The 23,528-nt window shown below is 41.9% G+C and overlaps 1 protein-coding gene and 1 long non-coding RNA gene across 9 annotated transcripts in view; one reads left to right on the top strand and one right to left on the bottom strand.

Moving 5' to 3' along the window:
• LOC117351455 overlaps positions 1–8,674 on the bottom strand; it is a 107,365-nt gene extending 98,691 nt beyond the window's left edge. Inside the window, exon 1 of the long non-coding RNA XR_004537417.1 lies at positions 8,545–8,674. This is a non-coding gene — a long non-coding RNA (uncharacterized LOC117351455). The remainder of the gene's footprint in view (positions 1–8,544) is intronic.
• COL7A1 (collagen type VII alpha 1 chain) overlaps positions 1–23,528 on the top strand; it is a 169,726-nt gene that overhangs the window by 126,689 nt on the left and 19,509 nt on the right. For 7 of the 8 annotated variants that reach the window (XM_033926742.1, XM_033926744.1, XM_033926743.1 and 4 more), the window contains 23 exons: positions 291–353; positions 718–753; positions 1,675–1,755; positions 3,622–3,690; positions 4,094–4,129; positions 5,385–5,426; positions 7,543–7,587; positions 7,791–7,835; positions 8,123–8,158; positions 10,240–10,299; positions 10,882–11,007; positions 11,402–11,473; positions 13,185–13,220; positions 14,681–14,740; positions 15,468–15,512; positions 15,603–15,638; positions 17,436–17,471; positions 18,788–18,844; positions 19,418–19,489; positions 20,085–20,156; positions 21,661–21,696; positions 21,785–21,865; positions 22,806–22,859. In XM_033926742.1, the coding sequence (XP_033782633.1) occupies positions 291–353; positions 718–753; positions 1,675–1,755; positions 3,622–3,690; positions 4,094–4,129; positions 5,385–5,426; positions 7,543–7,587; positions 7,791–7,835; positions 8,123–8,158; positions 10,240–10,299; positions 10,882–11,007; positions 11,402–11,473; positions 13,185–13,220; positions 14,681–14,740; positions 15,468–15,512; positions 15,603–15,638; positions 17,436–17,471; positions 18,788–18,844; positions 19,418–19,489; positions 20,085–20,156; positions 21,661–21,696; positions 21,785–21,865; positions 22,806–22,859 (1,296 nt within the window). Of the gene's footprint in view, positions 1–290; positions 354–717; positions 754–1,674; positions 1,756–3,621; positions 3,691–4,093; positions 4,130–5,384; positions 5,427–7,542; positions 7,588–7,790; positions 7,836–8,122; positions 8,159–10,239; positions 10,300–10,881; positions 11,008–11,401; positions 11,474–13,184; positions 13,221–14,680; positions 14,741–15,440; positions 15,513–15,602; positions 15,639–17,435; positions 17,472–18,787; positions 18,845–19,417; positions 19,490–20,084; positions 20,157–21,660; positions 21,697–21,784; positions 21,866–22,805; positions 22,860–23,528 lie in introns of those variants that run through there. The other variant, XR_004537416.1, reaches the window with a different exon arrangement.

Raw genomic sequence — 23,528 nt, 5'->3', positions numbered from 1 at the left:
CCCTAGGCGGGTCTACGGGGGCTTAAACTGGCTCTGCGTCCTATAGACTCACAGTATACACTTCAAAAATTTTCAAATAAAAAAAATTAAAGCAACAGTTTAGCATTGGCAGGGGGAGAGCTATTAAGAGTGCTATTTTACTGATAACCCCAATAATTAGGCCTCATTGCATAAAATTATACGAATTAGTGGTCAAATAACACGTCTTAACAGTAGTCCCCATTGAGAACATCCCCCTTCAATAGCTACCAAGAAAGGAACTAACCTACAACCTGGATTTTCTTCTCTAGGGTTTGCCAGGTGTTCAGGGAAATGTTGGCCCCCCAGGACCTATCGGTCCACCTGGACTTGTGGTATGTTCTTTTAATTTTCTAGTAATGAAATATTTATCTTTTCCCTGAGTATTTGTCTTGTCTTTCTCCTGTACGAACGAAGGGGTGCCAACCAACTTTCTAAATTCTGAGCTTTATTTTGCCACAGAAGCTGAAAACAGCGTTACCTTATTTCATTAAGTGCCAATTTGCAGAAACGGAATTCTCTGTTTTGACATTCTTTCGGATCATTGATCGAACCATATCCACGTCGTTCTCTTCTTGGTTGGGCTGAGAACTTTTCAGCACCTCCCCGTATTCAGTTCTTCCTGCAGATACATTTGAGTTCTACATGGTAGTAAACAGATCCTAGACTTTAAAACCTTTAGCATTTTTTCTCCTTTAGGGACCCCCAGGAGTCGCTGGAGTACCAGGACAAGTGGTAAGCCCTTTGATTTGAAAACTCCCGTAGATATGATTCTACTGGTCAAATTTCATAGTGATGTATTGACAGTTTTATGCTTGTGAAAATCAATATCAAGAGACTCGCTGTCTTTTACTAAAGTGCGGTAAAGCTATGAGGTTCCTTAAGTCCTGAATTCACAATTTTTTTTTTTTCACTTGAGCATAGACTCCAGCTGAGCCTGTTGGTCAGATAAATATATTTCAAAGCCTTAAAAACAAGAGCTATTGTTTTAAACTGTGGTGACAAAATAAATAACCAGTGTGGTACCCTCGATAAAGAGGGAGCTTTCCCCAGCATCCTTTTCCTGTTCCTGCCATGTTTTCTCCATTCTGGAGAAATAAGCAAATAAACATATAGGAGACGGGCAGTTTAAACTCTTCTCCCCTCGCCCCTTTTACAAAAGCGCAGAAGAGGTTTATAGCGGCGTAAGACATGTGGAATGCTTTGCACTGCTCCAAAGCTCATAGGAGCTCAATGATCATCAGAGCAGCGCAGAGCATTGAGCGTGATGGATGGCTGACGCTCTTCTGCACTTTTGTAAAAAAAAAGGGGGGGGGGGGCGTTTTTTAAAGCATAATATACATGTTGGCTTTTAACAATGACCTATGACAGTTTGATTGCTTTTGAAATCTCTGCTCACCTTTTTTTTTTTTTTTTGCAATAATTTACATGACTTGATACTAAAATTTGTATCAGTATTTTAAAATCTGTGATATGGAGAACAGGCTGAAACTGTTTTTATCTTATTTTAAGCAAAGATTTCTTAAGCACTAAACACTAGCAAATAAATGATCGGCAAATGTGTTAATCACTTGCCTTTTATTCAGTCAGATGTAAGAGACTTGCAGGGTTGGATTACACTTAGTTCCAGAGTGAAACGGGTTTTTCCTTTCCCAGGGTGAATCGGGAAAACCGGGAGTATCTGGACGAGACGGATTACCGGGAAAAGATGGAGAAATGGGGATGCCTGGAAAAATGGTATTTATACAATTATCCTTCATACAGTTTTATGCACAAGGTCATTCCCTCGTTGAAAATTATTAACACGAGGCGTCACACTATTTTTTCCACTATATATAAGAGAGGAAAAGAATTTGGACAAATTTAAGAGCAAACTTAAGAGTTTTCTCTTTAAAGACGCATATAATGAGTAAACGAAATGCTATTGACTCTCTTTACCCATATATTTCATTATAATCTACATCTGTTTCCCCTCCTCTTGTTTTTTACCTTAAACGTACTGCTTTTAAACACCGATTGTAATTTCTTAATCATTTTCCCTCTTGTTTTGACATTGTTTGTATAAGTTATTATATTTAACAGACTTAAATTTTGTCCAGAAATGTTTGTATCTGTCGATCTAACTTGTCTAGATTCATGTTTGTGAGATATGTTTCCCATAATTTTGTATCTTTATCTAGTGTACATCGCCTAGAATTTGGAATAGGCGATTAATCAAATTTTATAATAAACTTGAAACTTTTATAAATCTAGGTAAATCTGGATTTCTTCTATTCGGCAATTAAATCAATAGACAGGGCCTCCAGAGGATTTGTTCATAAATATATGAAGAAATCATGACGAGGGTACACTGGTATCAGTGGCTGTTCCATTTGTCTGCCTGTGTTATTGGGGAAGTGGCCCATGGTAGAAATAAAAGAGACATTTTTATGAGGCCCACTGATGGAGAGCATTCTGTAAATTTAAGAGCAAAGGGGGGAAATAAACTGAATATTACACCACAAGCTATAAATGTAAATCCTCAGTAGCCCATTTGGCTACTACTAATCACTTATATAGCGCTAAAAGGCGTTCACGGCGCTATATATTTTGACACTGATAGACGATCCCTGCTCAGAAGAGCTACAATCTAACTTGGACATGACATAGAGGGTAGGGGAGCAGAACCCAAGGTGAGAGGAGTTAGGAGTTGAAAGCACTCTCAAAGAGATGGGCTTTTAACTAGGCCCTGAACATTGCCAGAGACGGAGCCCGCCGTAGGGATTCGGGCAGCTTGTTCCAAGCATACGGCGCAGCAAGGCAGAAAGGACGGAGTCTGGAGTTGGCAGTTGAAGAGAAGGGCACAGATAGGAGGGACTTACCAGCTCAGCGGAGCTCACGGAGAGGATCATAAGGGGAGATAAGTGGGTAGAGATGTTCTGATTAGCAGACTCATGTTGATAACTCCTAAAATTTAAAATATTTGGATAATAATTCCCTATGATATTATCTGCAGCATTGTGTACCTGGCTGTAGTCATAATTTTTCAAATAGTATAGTTAGCATTCACCCATTGTGTAGCACTTTTTCCATCCTGATTTTTGCATTATGGTCTTCCTGGCATTTCATAAGAACATAAGACTAGCCTTACTAGGTCAGACCAATGGTCCATCAAGCCCAGTAGCCCGTTCTCACGGTGGACAATCCAGGTCCCTAGTGCCTGGCCAAAACCCAAAGAGTAGCAACATTCCAGAATCCCAAAGAGTAACAACAGATTCTAGAACCCCAAAGAGTATCAAGATTCCAGGCAGAATCTCAAAGAATTGCAAGATTCTGGAACCCCAAATAGTAGCAATGTTCCAGAATCCCAAAGAGTAACAACAGATTCTAGAACCCCAAAGAGTATCAAGATTCCAGGCAGAATCTCAAAGAATTGCAAGATTCTGGAACCCCCAAAGAGTAGCTACATTCCGTGCTACCAATCCAGGACAAGCAGAGGCTTCCCCCATGTCTTAATAACAGACCAGAGACCAGCTGCAGTTGAACCTTTTTGGTCACACTAAGGCTAACATTTATTGTTTGATTAATGAAACCCTAGGCTTTCACAACATGTTCTATTCTTAGGGTATTCCGGGACCAACAGGACCTGCTGGACCGAAAGGAGAACCAGGAGATGCAGGGGTACTAGGGGAGGTAATCCAGACATATTTTGGTTTCCTAAAGCTACTAAGATCAAGGTCACTTTAATGACATTAAGCCACATAACCTGATGGACCAAAGTTAACGCCATATAGCTAACGATTATAAATTATGTCATCTTCTGATCCTTGAATGGTAACCATAGTAAAAATGTAGATGCATTGAGTGCCCCCTTCCATTTGCCTTTTTAATGGGAAGGGTGCAATGGTTGAACATAATTAATACTTTAATGTCAAGTTATCTAATATCAACTGTGGCTCCTGATTCCAGTTTTTTTACATGCAAATTTGGCTCCTCAGACATTGACTAGCTCATTCTAATCTAGGCTTAGTAAGCAGAGCGCTGGTTCTGTGGTCATGCTAACTCATACTATCTTCTGTTTGCTTCCTGAAATAAGGCTGCTGTTGGTCCTCCTGGAATGAAAGGGGAAAAGGTAAAGAAACAACTTTCCGATGGTGTAGAAATGCATAAACCATAGCAAAGTTATGACCAGAAGAACAGGTGCAGTTGAGGAACTAATACCCAACTCTTAAGGACATCCCTGTAGGGTACAAAAAAGAAGAGAAGTGAATTATATTAACCGTGATCAATGATCCACCAATAAATGTCTCAATCGCAGTTCATTTTTGTCATAAACAAAAGAAACCACCTTGATTGCTTACCACAACTGATCAAATCCAAAATCCATATCTAAATCCAAGTTTTACTAGCAGTTTAGAGAATCCCAGAGAACTAATACTGATTCTTAAGGCTTGAATTCCCATAGAGGCAGGATCAAACAAAATGTAAGTAAACCTGACCTTTTTGACTCCCAAACTTGCTGCAGAAGCTCTGATTTTAACTTTTACAGAGTGATATGGTTACCACTATTTCCTATCTCTGTTTCTATTAGGATGAAGTTAAGAGGTGATAGGCTCAGGAGTAATCTAAGGAAATACAAAAAGGGTAGTAGATGCATGGAACAGTCTCCCGGTAGAGGGGGTGGAGACAGAGACTGATTTCAAGAAAGCCTGGGATAGGCATGTGGGATCTCTTAGAGAGAGGAAGAGAGAATGGTTTCTGCAAATGGTTAGACTGGATGGGCCTTTTGGCCTTTATCTGTGTTAAGAGCCTTATCTTATAACAATAATGTTCTATGACCTCACAATGCAGGTGTAAAGAGCTTCAGCCTCTAGGGAGAAGAGATAATGGGCCATTTGGCCTTTATCTGCCATCGTATTTCTGTTTCTATAACCATAAAGTTCTATGACCCCACAATGCAGGTCTAAAGAGCCTTGGCCTATAGGAAGAGGAGATGCAAATGTTAAGAACGTAAGCCGATAGGGAGAGGAGGAGATAGTGGATGCTGTGGATGGGCCATTTGGCCTTTATCTGCCATCGTATTTCTGTTTCTATAACCATAAAGCTCTATGACCCCACAATGCAGGTCTAAAGAGCCTTGGCCTATAGGAAGAGGAGATGCAAATGTTAAGAACGTAAGCCGATAGGGAGAGGAGGAGATAGTGGATGCTGTGGATGGGCAGATTGGATGGGCCATTTGGCCTTTATCTGCCATCATGTTTCTATGTTTCCGTCTGACAGCTGCAGTTATGGACTTTGAGAATCACTGTAGATTTTTGTGTTAATTGGATCATTTGAAATATTTAGAATTCTTAATCATAATTTTGGGTTTTTTTGGCTTTTTTTAGGGAGCTCCTGGTGCTCTGGCAGAGGGGGCTCTAGGAGAGCCAGTAAGTGAAGGCTTTACTGTACATTTGAATTCAGTATTTCTCATTTCTTAAACTCTCTCTATGGATTACACACTTCCCTTTAATAGTGCTCCTTTATTGCTTGCATACATTTGGCGTCAGTAAGCTAACTCTCTGCTATGTTTTCAAATGCCTAGTTCTCACCAAGACGGTGCCACTGAGGTTGAAATTTGGGCTTTAAAAATCTCATTATTCTCTTTCTTATTGCCCTTGCTTCAATAGGAACAGAGGCTTTTCTGCTGATAAAATCTCTAGGGTCAATTCTATAACTGGGCACCAAGATGTAGGTGCTACAAAGGGGTGTACTTAGCGTTAATTCTGTAACAGCCCTTTAAAGAATGCTCACGCAAAGCTGCATTGGGTGTGCCCACTTACGACAGACAGGTCAACGGCTGTTGCAAGCTGGCATGCCTAAGTGTTCTATGGAATGCACAACTGATGGGTAGTTGGAAGGTAGGAATGCGTGAATTGGCTTGTTTTTGAGTTATGCACTTATAGGCAGAAGAGCAGATAAAGACTGGCTGACCTATCGGCATCTATGGGGTAAGGATTACACACAGAAACCCACAAGATTGATGGGAAAGTGGGGCGGAGGGTAGCTCATTCACACCTTACTTGTGTTTGCTCTTGGGTCATACACCCGAGATATCGAAGATGCCTCTCTCCTCACTATATTTATAACCATGCACTAATGGAGGATAAGCTTGTCGAAACAGGGATGGAGACACCAAATTCTCCAGACGCAGATGTGATCAATATATATTATATTCAATTTAAAGGCACTGCTGTGTAAGTGTTATTGGACCCTCCATTCAGATTTACATAACTGAGACAAATAAACAATAACGTGAACAGTGGAGAAAAACGGACCTCAATAACTTGGCTCCTGGACTCACAAAGCGTACTTTAGAACCCGTATCTTCGTAGGTCTGAAAAAAAAAAAACCTCCACATAACATAAAATTTATTTAACAATTTATATACCGTATAAAACTATGTGTTTTACACGTTGCATACGTACATATTATTCTGCTTGCCCTTTAATCAGTACACATATGGCACCAACAATAGACAAGGCACAATTTTTCACATCCCCCCTCCATGGTAGAGGACACAACACCAATACAAACATTCTCAAATCAGGGTTTCAACATTTAAAATGCAGAAAGACGTTGAATGTTAAGTTCAACACAGAGTATTCTTAAAACTGAAGAGACTGCGGAAACATTAGCATAGAAAAGCATGAACGAAAAGCTGCGTTTTCAACATTTTCTTAAAGTTAATCTTCCCAACACAAAATCGTAATACACCAGGCAGGGTATTCCAAAGTTTCGCACCAGCCACTGACATCATTGCTGCTCCAATCCTAGCACGCACAATAGACAACCTCTAGATTCAATCTCATTGTATTTTCAGATCTTAGGTTTCTTCTAGGTTGGTAAATTTCAAATAACTCTTGTAAGACCCTTGGAGAAACATGGTACAATATCTGATGAATGATTCAACATTCATTCTTCATCTTCATCCTTCTCAGTATGTGTTCTTTTCAATAGGAGTCCAGAACAATAAACTTATAAACGTGACGGCAAGTACAGTGGAAAAAAAAATGGAAACTGTCTAAGTGGCTTTAATCCCAGTGAAATCTCATGGTGGTCCCAATAATGTTTGCATAGAGTATAAACAGAGATGGCTACATGGTTGGGCAAATGATGGATGATTGTTGATTTGAGGGTGCGATGGAAGGTATGGTGACAATCGAGCAGTATGTGCTGTCTGCGAATAGGGTGGGTTAAGTTCCTTTCCCTGTATTGATGGTACTGAATATGTACAGTTTCATGATATATGAACAGTGTGAAATGTCTTTCATTAAGTGTTGTTGGAAATGGTAGTAGTTCAATGGTTGCATGAGGGCAATCGGATAATGTAATCCTTGTTACCTTGATTATAAAAAGTTTTTTAAAAGAATAGTATTCCATGTTGTGTGCGTTGCTTGACGACACACCCTTGGCCTGCCATGGAGAGGGGTAAAGTTGCTAGATTTCCAAAAGGAAAGCGCTGGGGATACCCAGAATGTCATCTTTTCTGTTTGTTTTCTTCAGGGTGCAAGAGGTGAGCGAGGATTTCAAGGCCTCAAAGGAGAAAAGGTCAGTAGACAAATATCTAGCATGAAACGGTGGGGGTTAGTTTAGAAACTTTGCTCCATGATTTTCATGTGGAAATATATATATCACATCCACATGTCAAAAGTAGGGTTACCAGATTTTCCATAGTGAAGATGGAGTTCTAATCTTCTCGTTCTTTTTAGCAGTTCTCTGTGACATTTGGTTTTTCTCCGTTTGCTTCGCAGGGAGATGTTGGTCGAGCTGGTGAGCCAGGAGATCCTGGAGAACATGTAAGTGACCGGAAAGGCAGCAGGGCACAGTTTCCTCTACGCCAAGAGTTTAAACAGTTTTTTCCACTTAAGTTAGGTGTTGTTTATAGAATATGGGCCTTAGTGACAATTCCCATACTCAACTTCAGTTGGAATTAACATGAGCATGGCATTACCTTTGAAATATTGACTACAGTTAATTGTAATTATAAAGAGCCTGGAGTAAAAAAAAAACAACCTACTAACCACTCTGGGTTGAATAGGGACTCGTGTATATGTTTTCATGTTTCTGTTTTTGATCTTTCTAGGGTACAAAAGGACCACATGGTACCAAGGGTGATAAAGTAAGTGCAGACTATTGACTGGGACAGATGTGCTAAGGTTTTATTCCCTCCTAGATACAACATGAGATAACTCATTAGAACATCTGTCCCTTTTTTGATTGTTTGCTTAACATCCCCCCTCCGCTCCTTAAGGTGGGCTAGTTAATTGGTGGAGGGTCTTCTTTGTACTTGAATTTTGACAATGACAGTGTCCATTGTATTAATTCCCCGTTTGTTACTTTTTATAATATATGCAATGTTCAATAAAAATAAAATTATCTAATATTCTCCTTCAGCAAATACGTCATAGACAAATCACCCTGCTGAATGTTATTAAAACTTGTCTTATTCGCGAATTTTCGCATGCTGACTCCCCCCCCCAAAAAATGACGTCATGATAAAAGTACCTGTACTGTGCTGTACCGATGAAAAAGTTTAGCGCATACCAGCATTTACTCAGAAAATCACTGCTTCCATGCTTTCACCCTCAAAATCGCTGCCGTCTTCACCGATATTGCCTCTCCTTCAGGAAGTTATTCACGGTTTCAATAGTAAAAACGCTGGCTGTTACAAAAAAACGCAAACAACATATGAAAAGTTATTTTTGGTTTCTCCGTATTCACGGCTATGTTCCGCCATGCTCATTGTACTTTTTATAGTGTTTTATTCATTTTAAATAAATAAAACTTATTGAACTGAAAAAAAAAGATGGGTTAATTTACCCGTTATTAGAACCTAGCTTGAGTTAATGGTAAAATAACGCATCTTAGCAGTAGCCTAACAGCGATAACTCCGTCCTCCTAATAAAAAGAGATGCAATGGACGATTCTCAAATGTTTGTAGTAAAATCCAAAAGGCCACTGTCACAGATGCTATTGTAATGATTTAAAAAAGGCGAATCATTCTTAAAAACCCACGCATGCAAATGAGCTTGGCGGAGGGTTGCTAAATTTGCATGTGCCAATTGCTGGTGATAGCAATTAGTACATGCACAGAATAAACGCACAAATTATTTTAAAAAGATCCCAAATCGAAGATCAGCAGTGGGAGAGATGCCTACTCCTTCCTGTCACCAAGCAATGCTCCCCTCCCCGACACTTCCCCAGCTGTAGGAGATAGGCCCACTCCTTCCCGCTGCCACCAACATCAAGCAACCCCCCTCAGCAGCGGGAGAAATGCCCACTCCCTCCTGCCATCAAGCAATGGCCCCCACCCTCGACACCCCCACCATCAGCAGGAGAGATGCTCGCTCACTCCCTTCCACTGCCAAGCAACTCCCCCCCCGACAGTGGGTGAGATGCCCACTCCCTCCTGCCGCCACACAACCCCCAACCCCCCCCCAAGCCTCTGACAACCCACCGCCCCCCCCCCCACCTTGTTTACGATGGCTGGCCAGAGGGATGCCTACTCCCTCCGGCCAGCAGGCCCGCCTCTTCAAAATGGCGGGCCATCCCCTCCTCAGTGCATTCTGGAATGCACTGGGGAAGGGCCTAAGGCTCTGATAGGCCCAGGTTGCTTAAGGCCCCTCCTGTGCTAAAACAGTACAAATTGTAATAAAATAACTTCTCATAATGTTCGCCCACATTAATAACTTTCCCCCTCATTTGATAAGAGAAAGCAGTTAGCTTGGCAGAGTTTTAAAAAGGTTTAGATAATTTCCTTAAAAAAAAAAGTCCATAAGCCATTATTAAGATGGACATAGGAAAATCCTTATCCTTATTCCTAGGATAAGCAGTATAAAATTTGTTTTACCCTTTGGGATCTTGCCAGGTACTTGTAACTGGGCTTGATGGACCTTCGTTCTGTCCCATTATGGCAACCCCTTTGTTATGTTCTTCAGCCAAATGACTCCGTTCAGTAGCAGCTGATCTTTAAATGATTTATGGGACAGAGAGAGTTTCTTTCTTCATACCAATCTTTCCCAGTGACCATGAACGCTATCTGTTGAACCATTTTCTGCTACGATTAGAACTTTTCTGCATCCAATGGCCTAAGTTTCTGAATTGTTCTGTCTTATGTGTACTGTGTTGTTGTTAGTTTTTTTCCCAGACTGTGGATATACAAGGTTTGTAGTACAATATGTTTTTATCTTGCACACCCAGGGTGAAGCAGGTGTTGGATTGCAGGGCTCCCCAGGACAGGTGGGACCTCAAGGTCTGAAGGTAAGCATCTTTAGCAATATCGTATTAAGAATTACAGTTTAAATCAAAGCATCCTTTTTGAAGTCTTCTGGAATTTAAAAAAAAAATTGCTGAAAATATTTTGAATTTTTCATATTAGATAGTCAAAAAGGAAGGGGCAATAATGTTATATTAATACATAGCCTATGCAAAAATGTAACATATAAACTGATTTTAAAAATAGCAATTTATTAAGAAAGTCGGAGGTTAAACCTTATTTTGGATACATGTACATAAAAGGTGGCAAGTCAATTGCGCGAAGACAACTCAGCGCAAGACGACTTTGCTCAGGACAATTGCGCCCAGCGCACTATTGTCTTGCGCTATAAAGACTTGCGTGCATCTGACCGCGCGCGTTTGTTTGCGTGCAATTGTCTTGCGCGCTAATGACTATGAACCTTACAAAAAGGTGGCAGAGATGGGGAACTGCGGCAATTAAAGAGGAAGATGAAATTAAGAAAGAGGAAGCTCGGTCAATAGACGTTTGAAACAAAGATTGTGGCTGAAGGATAATAATTGTAACATTTCCAAAAGCATGAAACTGCTCCTTTGTCTCAATTTAAGGGAGATCCTGGTTTACCTGGTCCTCCCGGACCCCCTGGTCTTCCTGGCCATGTAGGCACCCCTGGTGTGCCAGGACTTAGAGGAGAAAACGGACATCAGGGACCCCCAGGACCATCAGGAGAAAGGGTAAAATGGACGGCTTTTCAGCTTTCACGTCACGCCTTTTAAGAGGTCTCACTTTCTTTCCAGGCAGAATTTAGCCGAAGAGTCATTTTCAGTCATATTGTACCATTAATGGATTGTAGGGTTCCAGCATAGGGATTTACTACAATAAAAATGTCATTAGATAATTGTATATGATACTTATTCACTGACCCGATGAAGGAGAAATGAATCCATCAATGCTAACGACTGAGTCGACTGGATCAGACGAAACCGAGTGAGAAAGAATGGATGCTTCCGTTTGGATAACATTCGGATATTTGTGTTGATATAGAATAAGTAAAGGACTTCAGCTCTCTGTAACACATATATTTAATCCAATTATTAAGCAACGCTATGATTCATTATTTCTTGGAAGGGCTTGATTGGTATCCAAGGAAGAGATGGAAACCCAGGAGCACAAGGTTTACCTGGTTCCGCTGGACCAGTGGTAAGTCTTGCACAGATGCATGCTATAATTTTAATATTACAGATGTTTAATAGGGATGTGCAGTAAAAACACTTGGCATAGGCTAAAAGGACAGAAGTGAAACAAATTGGCAACTCTGTTTATTGTGTCATTTCACAGAACAAACAAAACAGTCGCATCTTATTCCAGTCAATATTCAGCCATTGGTGGCCAGCATTTTTTAAGGACCATTCAATGTCCCATGTCCGAGCACCGGCATGTCCCTGTATTCTATATACTGTAGGTCAGCACAATATGCACTCCAAAATATGAGCACACAGGACAGATAGGAGCATAAGAACAGCCATACTGTGTCAGGCCAAGAGTCCATCTAACACAGTATGTTGTTTGTACAGTGGCCAATCCAGGTCACACTGGCAGAACCCAAATAGTAGCACATTCCATGCGGAATCCCCAAAGAGTAGCAAGATTCCATGCGGAATCCCAAAGGAGTGGCAAGATTCCATGCGGAATCCCAAAGGAGTGGCAAGATTCCATGTAGAATCCCCAAAGAGTAGCAAGATTCCATGTAGAATCCCCAAAGAGTAGCAAGATTCCATGCGGAATCCCAAAGGAGTGGCAAGATTCCATGCGGAATTCCAAAAGTGTGGCAAGATTCCATGTAGAATCCCCAAAGAGTAGCAAGATTCCATGTAGAATCCCCAAAGAGTAGCAAGATTCCATGCGGAATCCCAAAGGAGTGGCAAGATTCCATGTAGAATCCCCAAAGAGTAGCAAGATTCCATGCGGAATCCCCAAAGAGTAGCAAGATTCCATGTAGAATCCCCAAAGAGTAGCACATTCCATGCAGAATCCCCAAAGAGTAGCAAGATTCCATGCGGAATCCCAAAGGAGTGGCAAGATTCCATGTAGAATCCCCAAAGAGTAGCAAGATTCCATGTAGAATCCCCAAAGAGTAGCAAGATTCCATGCGGAATCCCAAAGGAGTGGCAAGATTCCATGCGGAATCCCCAAAGAGTAGCAAGATTCCATGTAGAATCCCCAAAGAGTAGCAAGATTCCATGTAGAATCCCCAAAGAGTAGCACATTCCATGCAGAATCCCCAAAGAGTAGCAAAATTCCATGCGGAATCCCAAAGGAGTGGCAAGATTCCATGCGGAATTCCAAAAGAGTGGCAAGATTCCATGCGGAATCTCAAAGGAGTGGCAACATTCCATGCTACCGAACAGATTCGCATGCAAATTAATTAATTCACAATGCATTAACAATTGGCATTGGCAGCAATTTACATTTGCGCATGCATCTGCCCTAGTCGCTGTTCATAACATCTGTGCCTGTCTTTTCCAGTGTGCAGCTCAAAAGGGGCGTAGCCATGGGAAGGTCAGAGGGCATTCCTAGAAGTTAGGTGATGTTTTACAGAATACTGACATTTTTGCCCTCGTCTCCTGAAAATTAGGTACTAATTTGCTTGTTACGATGCCAATTGTCAGCACTAATTGGCATCATTATTCAACTAAGATGCATATTCAAATTGGCATGTGTCCAAATTTGCATTGGCAACTCAAAACACATTTGATTCTTCAATGTAGGATTCTGCTTGGATTTGTAAACTGTTTTTTTACGGGGGGGGGGGCTACATGAGGGTAATACTGGGACTAGAGATAAACATGGCACACGCTACTTTGTATATTTCATTCATTCAGTATGTTGGCATCCTCTCGTTCATTTGTAGGGTTCTCAAGGTCCTGCAGGCCTGAAAGGTGATAAGGTAGGATTTGGTTTCACAAGTTTACTGATTGCTCAATAACTGAAGCATCTTTCACTTTTGCAAAGCTTGTTTAGGGCAAAGTAGCAGTGAAGATGAAAAATAATTCTATCTGCATTGTGCACCACCATCACCAGATAAACCAGCCTCTTCTCAAAATTCTGTCTTAGAAGAATTAAGGCTACAAAAATAAAAGTTAACAAATATATCACCCCAAAACCATCATAAAACTGGGAGGAGAAGTGGTCTAATGGCTGAAGGCAGTGGCACAATGAGGGTGTAGGGGGGGGTGACATGCACCCTGGGCTCCGTCTTAGTGGGGGCGCTGGCACCTCTCTGCCCCTCCATGTCATGTTCACGCTCTCCCTCCCCCCCCCCCCCCCCGTACCACTTTAAAAATCTTCATCAGGGCAAGCAACTACTTTAGCCTGTTGCTGGCGCAGGCCTTGCTCCCTCTGAAATCATTTCTGGGTCATGGGGGCCAGGAAGTGACATCAGAGGGGAAAACCAGCACAAGCAGCAGGCAGAGAAGCTGCTCGTGTTCGTGAAGATGTAAAGGTGTGGGAGCTGGGAAGGGACAGTGCGAGTGTGGCATGGGGGTGTGGAAGGAACAGGGGCAGAGGGCGGGGGGGGGGCACCACTACCTCAGGCACCTCCCACCCTAACTACCCCACTGGTTGGAGGAACTGGACTGGTGTAGGTGCAGATCTCTGGCCAGTCCTTGCTAGCCTAAATTGCCAAATAAAAACTCCACAGGGCGTTTTCCTTCACAAATGAGCTTGTGGCGGTTCATAAGAGCAAACTCCAGGGTTTAAAAGCTGCCCCCTAAATCTACCTAAGCCTTTGATACCTACTTGGAAATAAGGGAGTCAATATACATAGTTAAGTTGGATTGCTGAACGCGCCCACTTACAATTATCCGATTCACCTGCTAACTAATTAAATTGTAACCGCTACCCTGCACTCCCCTAATTGCTTTCTAACTATACGGGGAAGTTTGGCTAAGCCAGTGAGGTCTATATGGCAGGGGAGCATTTTGAATCCTAACTTTGGTTACCTGGATAAATAACTGAAATATCTCTTCCTACCCTACACACAAGTATATTATTATATTATGTTAATCTGACTTTCCTATCAATGATACTTTCTTATAATTACACTTACAACCATAATAGTGGAAGATGAACACATTATGGCCCCCTTTTATCAAGCTGCGTAAAGGTTTTTTATCGCCAGCCACTGCAGTAAAAGCTCCAATGCTCAAAGAATTCCTCTGCGCACCAGAGCTTTTACTGTAGCGGCTGCCGATTAAAAAAACCCTAATGCGGCTTGATATAAGGGGGCCATAATGATACTCTGATTGTTGAAACTAATAACGTTCTCCATTTTGGACTGAAGACGGTATAATTTCTTTTGCAATTGAATTAAGGACATCTTCGTACCTTTTTCTCTCTGACATCTAGGGTGATGCAGGAGTTGGCCAACCAGGCCCAAGAGGAGAAAGAGGGGACCCAGGACCAAGAGTATGTAGCAATTTGAAGTGATATACACAACAGCGGATAATATTCAACAGGGCCAAATATGAATAAGGATATCCAGATAAGGTATCCAGTGTACAAATTTTCCACTGATATGGATGAATTATATCCATATAGAGATAGGACTGCTGTTTATGTGGTCCTCTTCCACAAATAAATTTATCTAGAGCAGGGGTTTCCAATTCCGGTTCTGGAGAGCCACTGGCAGGTCAAGTTTTCAGGATATCCACAATGAATATGTATGAGATGGATTTGCATGCACTGCCTCCTTGAGATGCAAATCTATCTCATGCATATTTATTGTGGATATCCTGAAAACCTAACCTGGCTCCGGCTCTTGAGGACTGGAATTGCCTACCCCTGGTCCAGAGAGTAGAAGGATGCCTTTGGAATTTCCCTGGCTCCTTCTCATTGTGGAAGGATACATTTTGGATGGTCATCAAGTTGTATGTCCAAAAATTATCCCTTTTACATTAAAAGGAAAGCACTTTTATGGTCAACAATCAATGTTCCTTTAATGTTTTTCCCTATTACAGTCCCTTCCCTTTTTCCTCCTTCCTTTCTCTTTTCCTTCCCATTTATTCCTTGTCAACACGTTCATTTTGCCTCTTTTCCTAGCTTATTTCTTTTTGACCTCTCTTCTACTTGGTCTTCTTGTTTTCCTTCCCTTCACAACCTGCTTCAGGCATTTCCCCTCTGTTATTGATGTCAGGGTGAAGACGGACGTCCAGGATTGGAAGGAGATCGTGGGCTACTTGTAAGTAATAGTATCGCTTTCATCTCTGCATCTGAAGGACAGGGAAATGCAGATGTACATTAACAGTTGCGTTTTATTGTTTGGCTTTAGGGGCCTCCAGGGAATCGAGGAGAACGTGGTGACAAAGTAAGTGCTATCGGTATGCTATTTGTTTTCTTAGGCTTCGGCAGCTGGCGTCATGATTTGTTGAAGTTTTCCAGGTCTCGCCGTGTCTGGGTAGGTAGAACCACAGAGTTCCCCACCAGAGTTTAAAATTGTGTCCAATGGACGTTCCCACCAAAATTCAAATTTGAAACCAACAGACTTTCCCGCCACATTCCATATTTGAGACCAACGTACTTTCCCGCCAAAATTCAAATTCATGACCTACGGTCCTCCCCTGTTCTCAATCAGGTCAGTGAACCCACTATATATAAAGACAAACTGCAGGCCTTGCAGCATACCCTGAAGAAAGCCACAGCATGATGGCCGAAATGTCGGTTCTATCTACCCAGACGCGGCGAGACCTGGAAAACAACAACAATCAGTATGCTTTCCTCATTCCCTATATCTCTTGGACTTTACCCCTTCATAATCCTGATGAAATAATTTGTGAATCCAGATACAGCTTAAACAGCAAGACAATTTAAATAGACATGTGGCCAGGAGAGAGTTGGTATTCATAGATGGGTTCAATCAGAAGTGTAGTAAGGGGATGCGGGGGGCAGACTGCTCCGGGTGCCATCTTGGTGGGGGTGCCAGCACCCCTCCTCCCCGTCACGTGCATGCCTTACTTCCCCCCCCCCCCAGTGTACCTGTAGCTCTTTACCATCGTGAGCAACAAATTCAACATGCCATTCGCGCCCGCTTCAGCGTTTCCTCTGATGTCACTTCCGTGTCCCTTGCCTGGGAAGTGATGTTGGAGGGAGAGCCTACGTGGGTGCGGGCAGCACCTTTGCTTCTCAAGGTGGTGAAGAGCTACAGGGAAGGGAAGGGGGGTGCGCAGAGAGGAGGGCGGGGAAGGGGTGCCTCTCACCCTCGCTACGCCACTGGGTTCAATGTCTTGTCATTTAACACAGTGACAAGTTTCTTCACACAATAGGGCTGAAGAGAAGCTCCGGGCCGGACAGTGTGAAATTGAGAAGAGCGTGCTGCGCTCCCACAAGATGTGGCGAATGCTGGGTTTCGACACCACCTGGTTTTATTAACCCCTGATGCAGCCCAAGTCTGAGCGAAACACGGCCTGTGTCGGGGTTTTTTAATGTGTTCTGAGTCTTTGCAACAAAAAAACGACTTTGGTTACTTCATTTTGGTTGATGACCGTTTTGGATTTTGCAGACCGCCTGTCCTGTTTTATGTCCTGGTTTGTTTTTTTTTGGTCAAGTTTAAGGTCTCTCAGGCAATTGGGGAACAAACAATATTATACCACTCTTATCTAAATAAGGAAATACCTTCATGAATCAGGCCCACAGCATTTAGTACAGACAGAACCAAAAACGGGCAGAAGTATATGGCGCAGATGAAAGCTATCTAAGGAGAAAATAATACTTGTGGCTGTCCTTTTATTCTCAATTTGTAACAACTATACATTTTTAAAATTTCTCTTAGATATGACATTCCAAGTCAGCCGTTAGATTTTAACATATAGCATTCCGGAACTTTACATAGCTGCAACTGGGGGAACTCGCTGGATTTTAACTTCTTCCAGTCAGGTTATATTATTTGGATGAAATGATTCCTAGCTTAGAACCCAATAACTATAAAGTGCTGCTAAGAATTCCAGCCCATTATGGCAGCAATGTCTGCTTGTCTGTACAGTCACTACAGCACTGTCTTATGCGTCCATCCCAAGCTAGAGAATGCTTGGTTGGTGCTATCTTGATATGTTCTGTCCTCTATATTGTACCAGGATATCTCTCAGCTGTTTTTTTTCTTATCAAACAGGGTGACTCTGGGCCTTTGGGGCAGAAAGGAGACAAGGTAAGCTCTGATTTTCTCAAGGACTTTTACTGATCCATGGCAATCAAGCTTCACAAAGCAAAATCATAAGCGTCATTTGGGATGGGCATGGGGGACAGAACTTTCTCCTCTCCCAAATCTTGATGGTGCTAATGCCCCCCTCTCCCCCCAACTACTGCCAACATGACTTACCCTTTCCTTGCCCAAAGTAAACTATATTTATGAGCAAACTGATACATAGTGGTACATAAATATGTATGTTTTAAGGATGTATTATTGAGCCATTATCCCCTGGATTGTATAAACTTGTGCACTCAACTGTACGCTTAGCATGGAAAGTTGCTTGTGCAAGTTACAGAATTAGATCAGTTATGCATATAAATTAATTTAATAGCGAACGGATAATCGGCATTAATGAGCAATAATAGACTGCAGTTGGCCTCAATCAGAATTACTTGACACCAATTAGCAGTAAAGCTCACAGCTACCTTTAGTTGGAACTCTATGACATGAGCGTGCAATTTCTGTCATGTACACCTACTACGGGAGGGTGGCCATGGGAGGGGAATAGATGGGTCAATGACATGCCTATCTATCAAGCAATATATGCAAAATCTTTCAGAGCAACGGAGAGTCTCTAAAGTGCAAACCTATACACTTGTATGTATTTTTATTGAGGCTCCTCAGATTGCCGATAGAGTGACTAGCTCTTAACTTGGCTCCATTCTTCATTAATCCTCTTTATCTTTTGAAGTATTTTTTATGTTACGAGTATTTTCTGTTCTATATTCATCTTATAGTGGTCTATTGACTTAGCTTATATTGCAGCAACACCCTTCCCGATGCAATCACGTTTCAACTTCTTCTTTAGGGTTAGGGTGATGGTCTCAAAGCAATTGGTGTTAAACCTATCCGCTCAAGACTAAGAAGGCTGCATCCGGGGAGGGGCCTAAGGCTCTGATTGACTGTCCTAAAGCAGGCATGACAGAAATGGTGGTTGGAGAATTCCATATGCACTCTGTTTCATGCATTCACCATGACTGATGCTGGGCTAGATTAGCCCTGATATGTTTAATATGTTGGAGTTATCAGCTCACTTTGCGTATCTAAGTGGATGAATAGATGGTATGGATGCTGCAGGATATGTTGGGTTTGATCACCGTCTCTCCAATTTAGAATTTACTGCCTAAGCTCCTCTTAACATTTACATTGTATCTTCTGCACCATGAATGTGACTGTAAAGAATAGATGTTTCATTTCTTTCTGATACTGCAACTGGAAAGAACTCTTACTTGCGACTTGTAACTCTCTGGTTTCTGTTTCTTGGTCTTTTGCAGGGTGAAACAGTTACAGTAGAAGGACTTGCAGGAGCCAAAGGGAACAAGGGAGAACTTGTAAGATCCAAATGGAGTTTGATGCTATGGTTAAACACTGTACCAGAGATATAGGGTGTGAATGTTAAATGTAGACTGATTTACGGTGAAGCGTTTGCCACACTGTGCAAACCATTAAGCACTTTACAAGCCCTGGATTATATCTCATAAAGATGTTCTAGAACGTTTGTTTAATTTTGGAATTGGTGTCAGCACAGGCAGCAGCGATCTGCAGCCCATGGGTAGGGGGGGGGACAGGAAGGAAGTGAGAGTGAGAGCTCTTGTGGTTCTTTGAATAGGGGCAGAAGTGGAAGCAGGGAGAGCATAAGGGCTGCTCTTATTTTCGGGGCTGGGCCAGTTTCACCTTCTGTTTGGGCCACAGATTCTGTTTCGGTCACCTTCTAATGTAGGTGCATACATACAATGTATGCCAATATTCTAACCAATGGGCATGTAAATGTTTAGCACCTATGTTCTAGAATTGTCCTCTGGGTGTTTAAGTATGTTTTGCAATCCAGCCATTTATTTAAAACTGGAGCCAGCCTGGATTTAAAACTGTGAGAACTTCTACCTTTGCCTCATTTTGCCCTTTAGGGTGATCGTGGCTTGAAAGGATCAGAAGGTGGAAAAGGAGATAAAGGAGATCAAGGCATCCATGGAGAAAAGGTATGAGTTCAACCGAGTCTTCTACTAGGAAGACGGAAGAAAGGGTGTCAGAAAGAGGGAAGGGAATAGTATGGATTTCTGCGCAAATATCACTGATATAATGACAAATCAAGCCTGTATATGAGACTAAAACTATGGATTTTCAGAATATGACTTATCAAGAGAAGGAAAGGTAATAACAGGGTTTATAACATAATTAGGGCTTATAGGCAGCTTGATCCTCCTAGCACTAGTACTGCAAGACTACCACTAGGGGTCACTAGTGCCAGCAGATACAGAAGTGACTGGGGCTCCATCTTAGATGATGTGTACACAGAAAATATTTTAACAATAGTTATTGAGAACACTTACCAAAATTTGGAATGGTAATATTAGATTGTTTGTTAAAGGTACAAACCTCTGTAAGGCAGTAGTTCCCAGACTTTTTCTAGGGGACCCCCCCAGGCAATCAGGTTTTCAAAATATCTACAATGGACATGCATGGAAGAAATGTGTATGCAGAAATTCCATATCTGATTATTTTTGTCAATGTGTTGAACAACTTTCTTTCTCTCTTCCATTACATCAAATGATCATATGTTGTCTGGTTGCACAGGGAGTGAAAGGCGAGCAGGGGGAGAATGGCTCCTCAGGCTTCCCAGGGGCCCGTGGGCCTGGGGGTCAGAAGGTAAGAAGGATACAATTGAAGTCGCAAATGAGCACTTTTTCATGAGTGGAATGAAATTCCATTATACATACGTCAGCATAGAAATTTGACTAATTTTAAAGGATTACTAAAATGATATTTATTTAGCAAAATGAAATATGGGGACTGAGTATTCCATTGTATAATTGAGCGCTGGATGCTGATTAGTTTTGTAATTGTCTGTTTTATAGATGTTTATTATGTAGATATTTGTTATGTTTTGTAATTATCTGTTTTATAGATGTTTGTTTTGTTATGTAGGTAATTGCTGTGACCCGCTTTGTATAAACTATATCAAGAATGTATATATCCGCTTACTGCCATAAAAAGTCATTGTGGCCCCTCTTCTGCATACATTTTCAAGGGGCCTAGGAGGCATCTAGATATTACATTACATTAGAGATTTCTATTCCTCATTGTCTTGCGGTTCAGGGTGGATTACAAAAGAATTACAAAAAACATATTACAAGAAGATATCTGGTAATTTCTAGAGGAGATAGAGTAGATGAGTTTGCTTTAGGGAATTGGGAAGTGGTATTGAGAGTAGGAAGGAGCTAGCGGTATTAAGTTGTTTGCAGGAATTTCTTGAAAAGAAGCGGTCTTTATTTCTAGGAATATGATTATTCAGTTGACAGTGTAAACTAGGGTTGTGATGGCTCCATGGATCTTAGCTCTCTTATAAAATAGTTTTTGTGACTTGCCAGTCCTGCCCCTAACCCCACGCTGAGATGCATTTTCAACAGCGGAAACATTTCTTCTCTCAGAACAGCTGGCTTCAGCTATTGAAAAAATGGGCAGTCCTAGGATAGGATGAGGGGAAGAGTTAGTTACCTCATACTGATTTTCTGCACGCAGTGGTTAAATTTAGCCTTTGATCCATAGAATCCAAAAGCCAGGCCTAATCTAGGCAGAAACATTTTGGACTGCGCAGATTTTGTCTCATTTTCAACTGCAGCTATGTGCATTTGAAAATGAACCTGAGATGGTGAGCTGAGATGAACAGCCCTGTTATTCTCCCTCATGTTGTGTCTCCTCCCTTTATTATCTGTTTTAGGATATTTGTCCTTCCTGGGGTGGATTTTGACCCAAAAACTCAGCCCAGGCATGAGGTTCTTGTCCCTGGCCCCTTCTTAGGGTTACCAGATTTTATGTATGTACTATTTCAGGCTCCACCTGTTATCATCGCAAGCCCCGCCTTAACTAATGTAAACAAATTTCAGCAGCATTAAGTCCCTTCCAGCTACGCCCTCTTAAAGAGACAGGCGATCATGAGCCAGCAGCTAGTCATTTACATTAGTAGCCTAGGAGGTAGGGGAGGGGTTATGTTTATTCAAAATTTTCCGTGCCATCCTTCATTGCAATATCTTTATAATGAAGTCATAAACAGAAGAGGAAGAGAAGACAGACAGTAAAAAAGAGCAAACATTGTAACTAAAATGCAAGCATAACTAAATTAATGTGAACATTTATGTTGTCTTTTTACCAGGGTGAGGTTGGACAGCCTGGGGAACCCGGAGAATCAGTAAGGACCCTTCCCAAGACACTAATTCATCTGCTTCTATATGGCACTACAGCCATGAAAGGTCACTTTATTTTGCTTTCTTTCTCAGGGTTCGCCAGGCAAAGAAGGAATTCCAGGCAGTCGAGGGGAGAAGGGAGACTTTGGGCCTGCAGGAATGCGAGGCCCGAAGGTTGGATACCTCTGTTTTTCTTTATATCTGAATCCGCTTGCTGGACAGATAGAACCTTGTCATATTAACGAGCAATTTTTATTCTCAGGATCTTGGTAGCTGTCTACATTTCAAATAGATTCGGCTGCTGAGCCGATTGCGGCAAGGGAATCTCCCTGCCGTGATCAGTTTAGCTGCTGCGGCAGGGAACCTAAGATTCCGATTGGTCAGATCCCTTAGGCCAGCCCCATGGGAGTTAGTATATTATGATATGCTAATGTTCTGCGTGGGTTTTTGCATAGGTTTTGTGCTTAGTGTTTTCCTTACTGAGGACAAAAAACTCTGAACCTAAAATTGCCAAAGAGGAAGACCTCAGTACTGGGGCGCTGCAAACAATCAAAATTTCCAGCAGTATACCCCCAGGCTGACAACTCATATATTCAATCACTTCAACCTAACTGAGTTCGCCCTGTACATCACATTGTCTCCTCCATAATTGTGATACTAATAAGTGACAAAAATAAATAAAGAAAAAATCAAAATGTGTAATAATGGGTTAATAATGCACTCCTCTCATTCTGAAAACTGTCTTCAATTTCTATGCAAGCAGATGTAATTAGGGGGGGGGGGGGAGGAGCCAGCAAGCTAAAAACTGTGAATAATTGAAACCACAAATGCTAAAACCGCGAATACAGAGGGAGAAGTGTAATCATAGAATATACGTACAAGTGTCATTTTTTTTTCATCTGATATGGCAGCCACAGTGCAGTCAGTTGGTTACAGAGGAGCAGGGCGGGAGAAGGAACATGAAGTGGGGCAGGTGTCGGGTCTTTATTTGTCAACCTAATTCATCCTTCTTTTCTTAGAAAACCTCATTACTCGGGTACTCAAGAACGGGTACTTGGGTGTCTTTGTGGTATTGTTTTGTAGACTGAGGATGTGATCTTGCTGTGCATTTCAGGGTGAAAGAGGTATGAAAGGCAACTGCGGGCAGGACGGTGAAAAAGGAGATAAGGTACGACAGTGGAAAATGATGAGAGATATTTCGGAATCTGAGCTGTAAAAATTGGGATAAACCTAGTCATATAAACTATATTTTCAGCAGTCTTTACTGCATAAGTTGGATATCTGAAAAATGCAGATAAAGATAGATAGTTACAGTAGCGTGTTAGGGTGCCATGTTAGTGGGGGTGCCGGCATGCCCCCCTCTGCCTCTTCCCACTCCCCCCCCTCGCTACACGTATGACCCCCACTTCTCTTCCCCTCCCTCGTTCCTCTACTTGTTCAGTGAGCAACAACTTCAACGTGCTCCTCGCTACTGCATCGGCTCTCCCGCTGACATCACTTCCGGGTGCCGCGCATAGGAAGTGACGTCTCAAGGAACGCATTGATGTTGTCATTCGCAGCGGTGAACCAACTAGAGGTACGGGGAAAGGAGTGGGTTGGGGGAGGATCACCTCCGCCCTTGCGACGCCACTGAATAGATAGAGGCTGGTAGTGTGTACCTTCACGCTCTCGAGTGCTGCATACATGCAGAAGCCCACTTATGGAATTGTCCTGTAAAAGTTACATTACATTAGTGATTTCTATTCCGCCAATGCCTTGCGGTTCAAGGCAGTTTATATAAGAGTTATCAAGAATAACATAAAAGTTAGCATAAGAGATGTCATAATAGTTACTTAAG

Source organism: Geotrypetes seraphini, chromosome 17 (genome assembly GCF_902459505.1).
Source record: "Geotrypetes seraphini chromosome 17, aGeoSer1.1, whole genome shotgun sequence".
NCBI lineage: Eukaryota > Metazoa > Chordata > Amphibia > Gymnophiona > Dermophiidae > Geotrypetes > Geotrypetes seraphini.
Note: the sequence above shows the minus strand (reverse complement) of the source record. Positions and strands in the feature narration are given on the sequence as shown.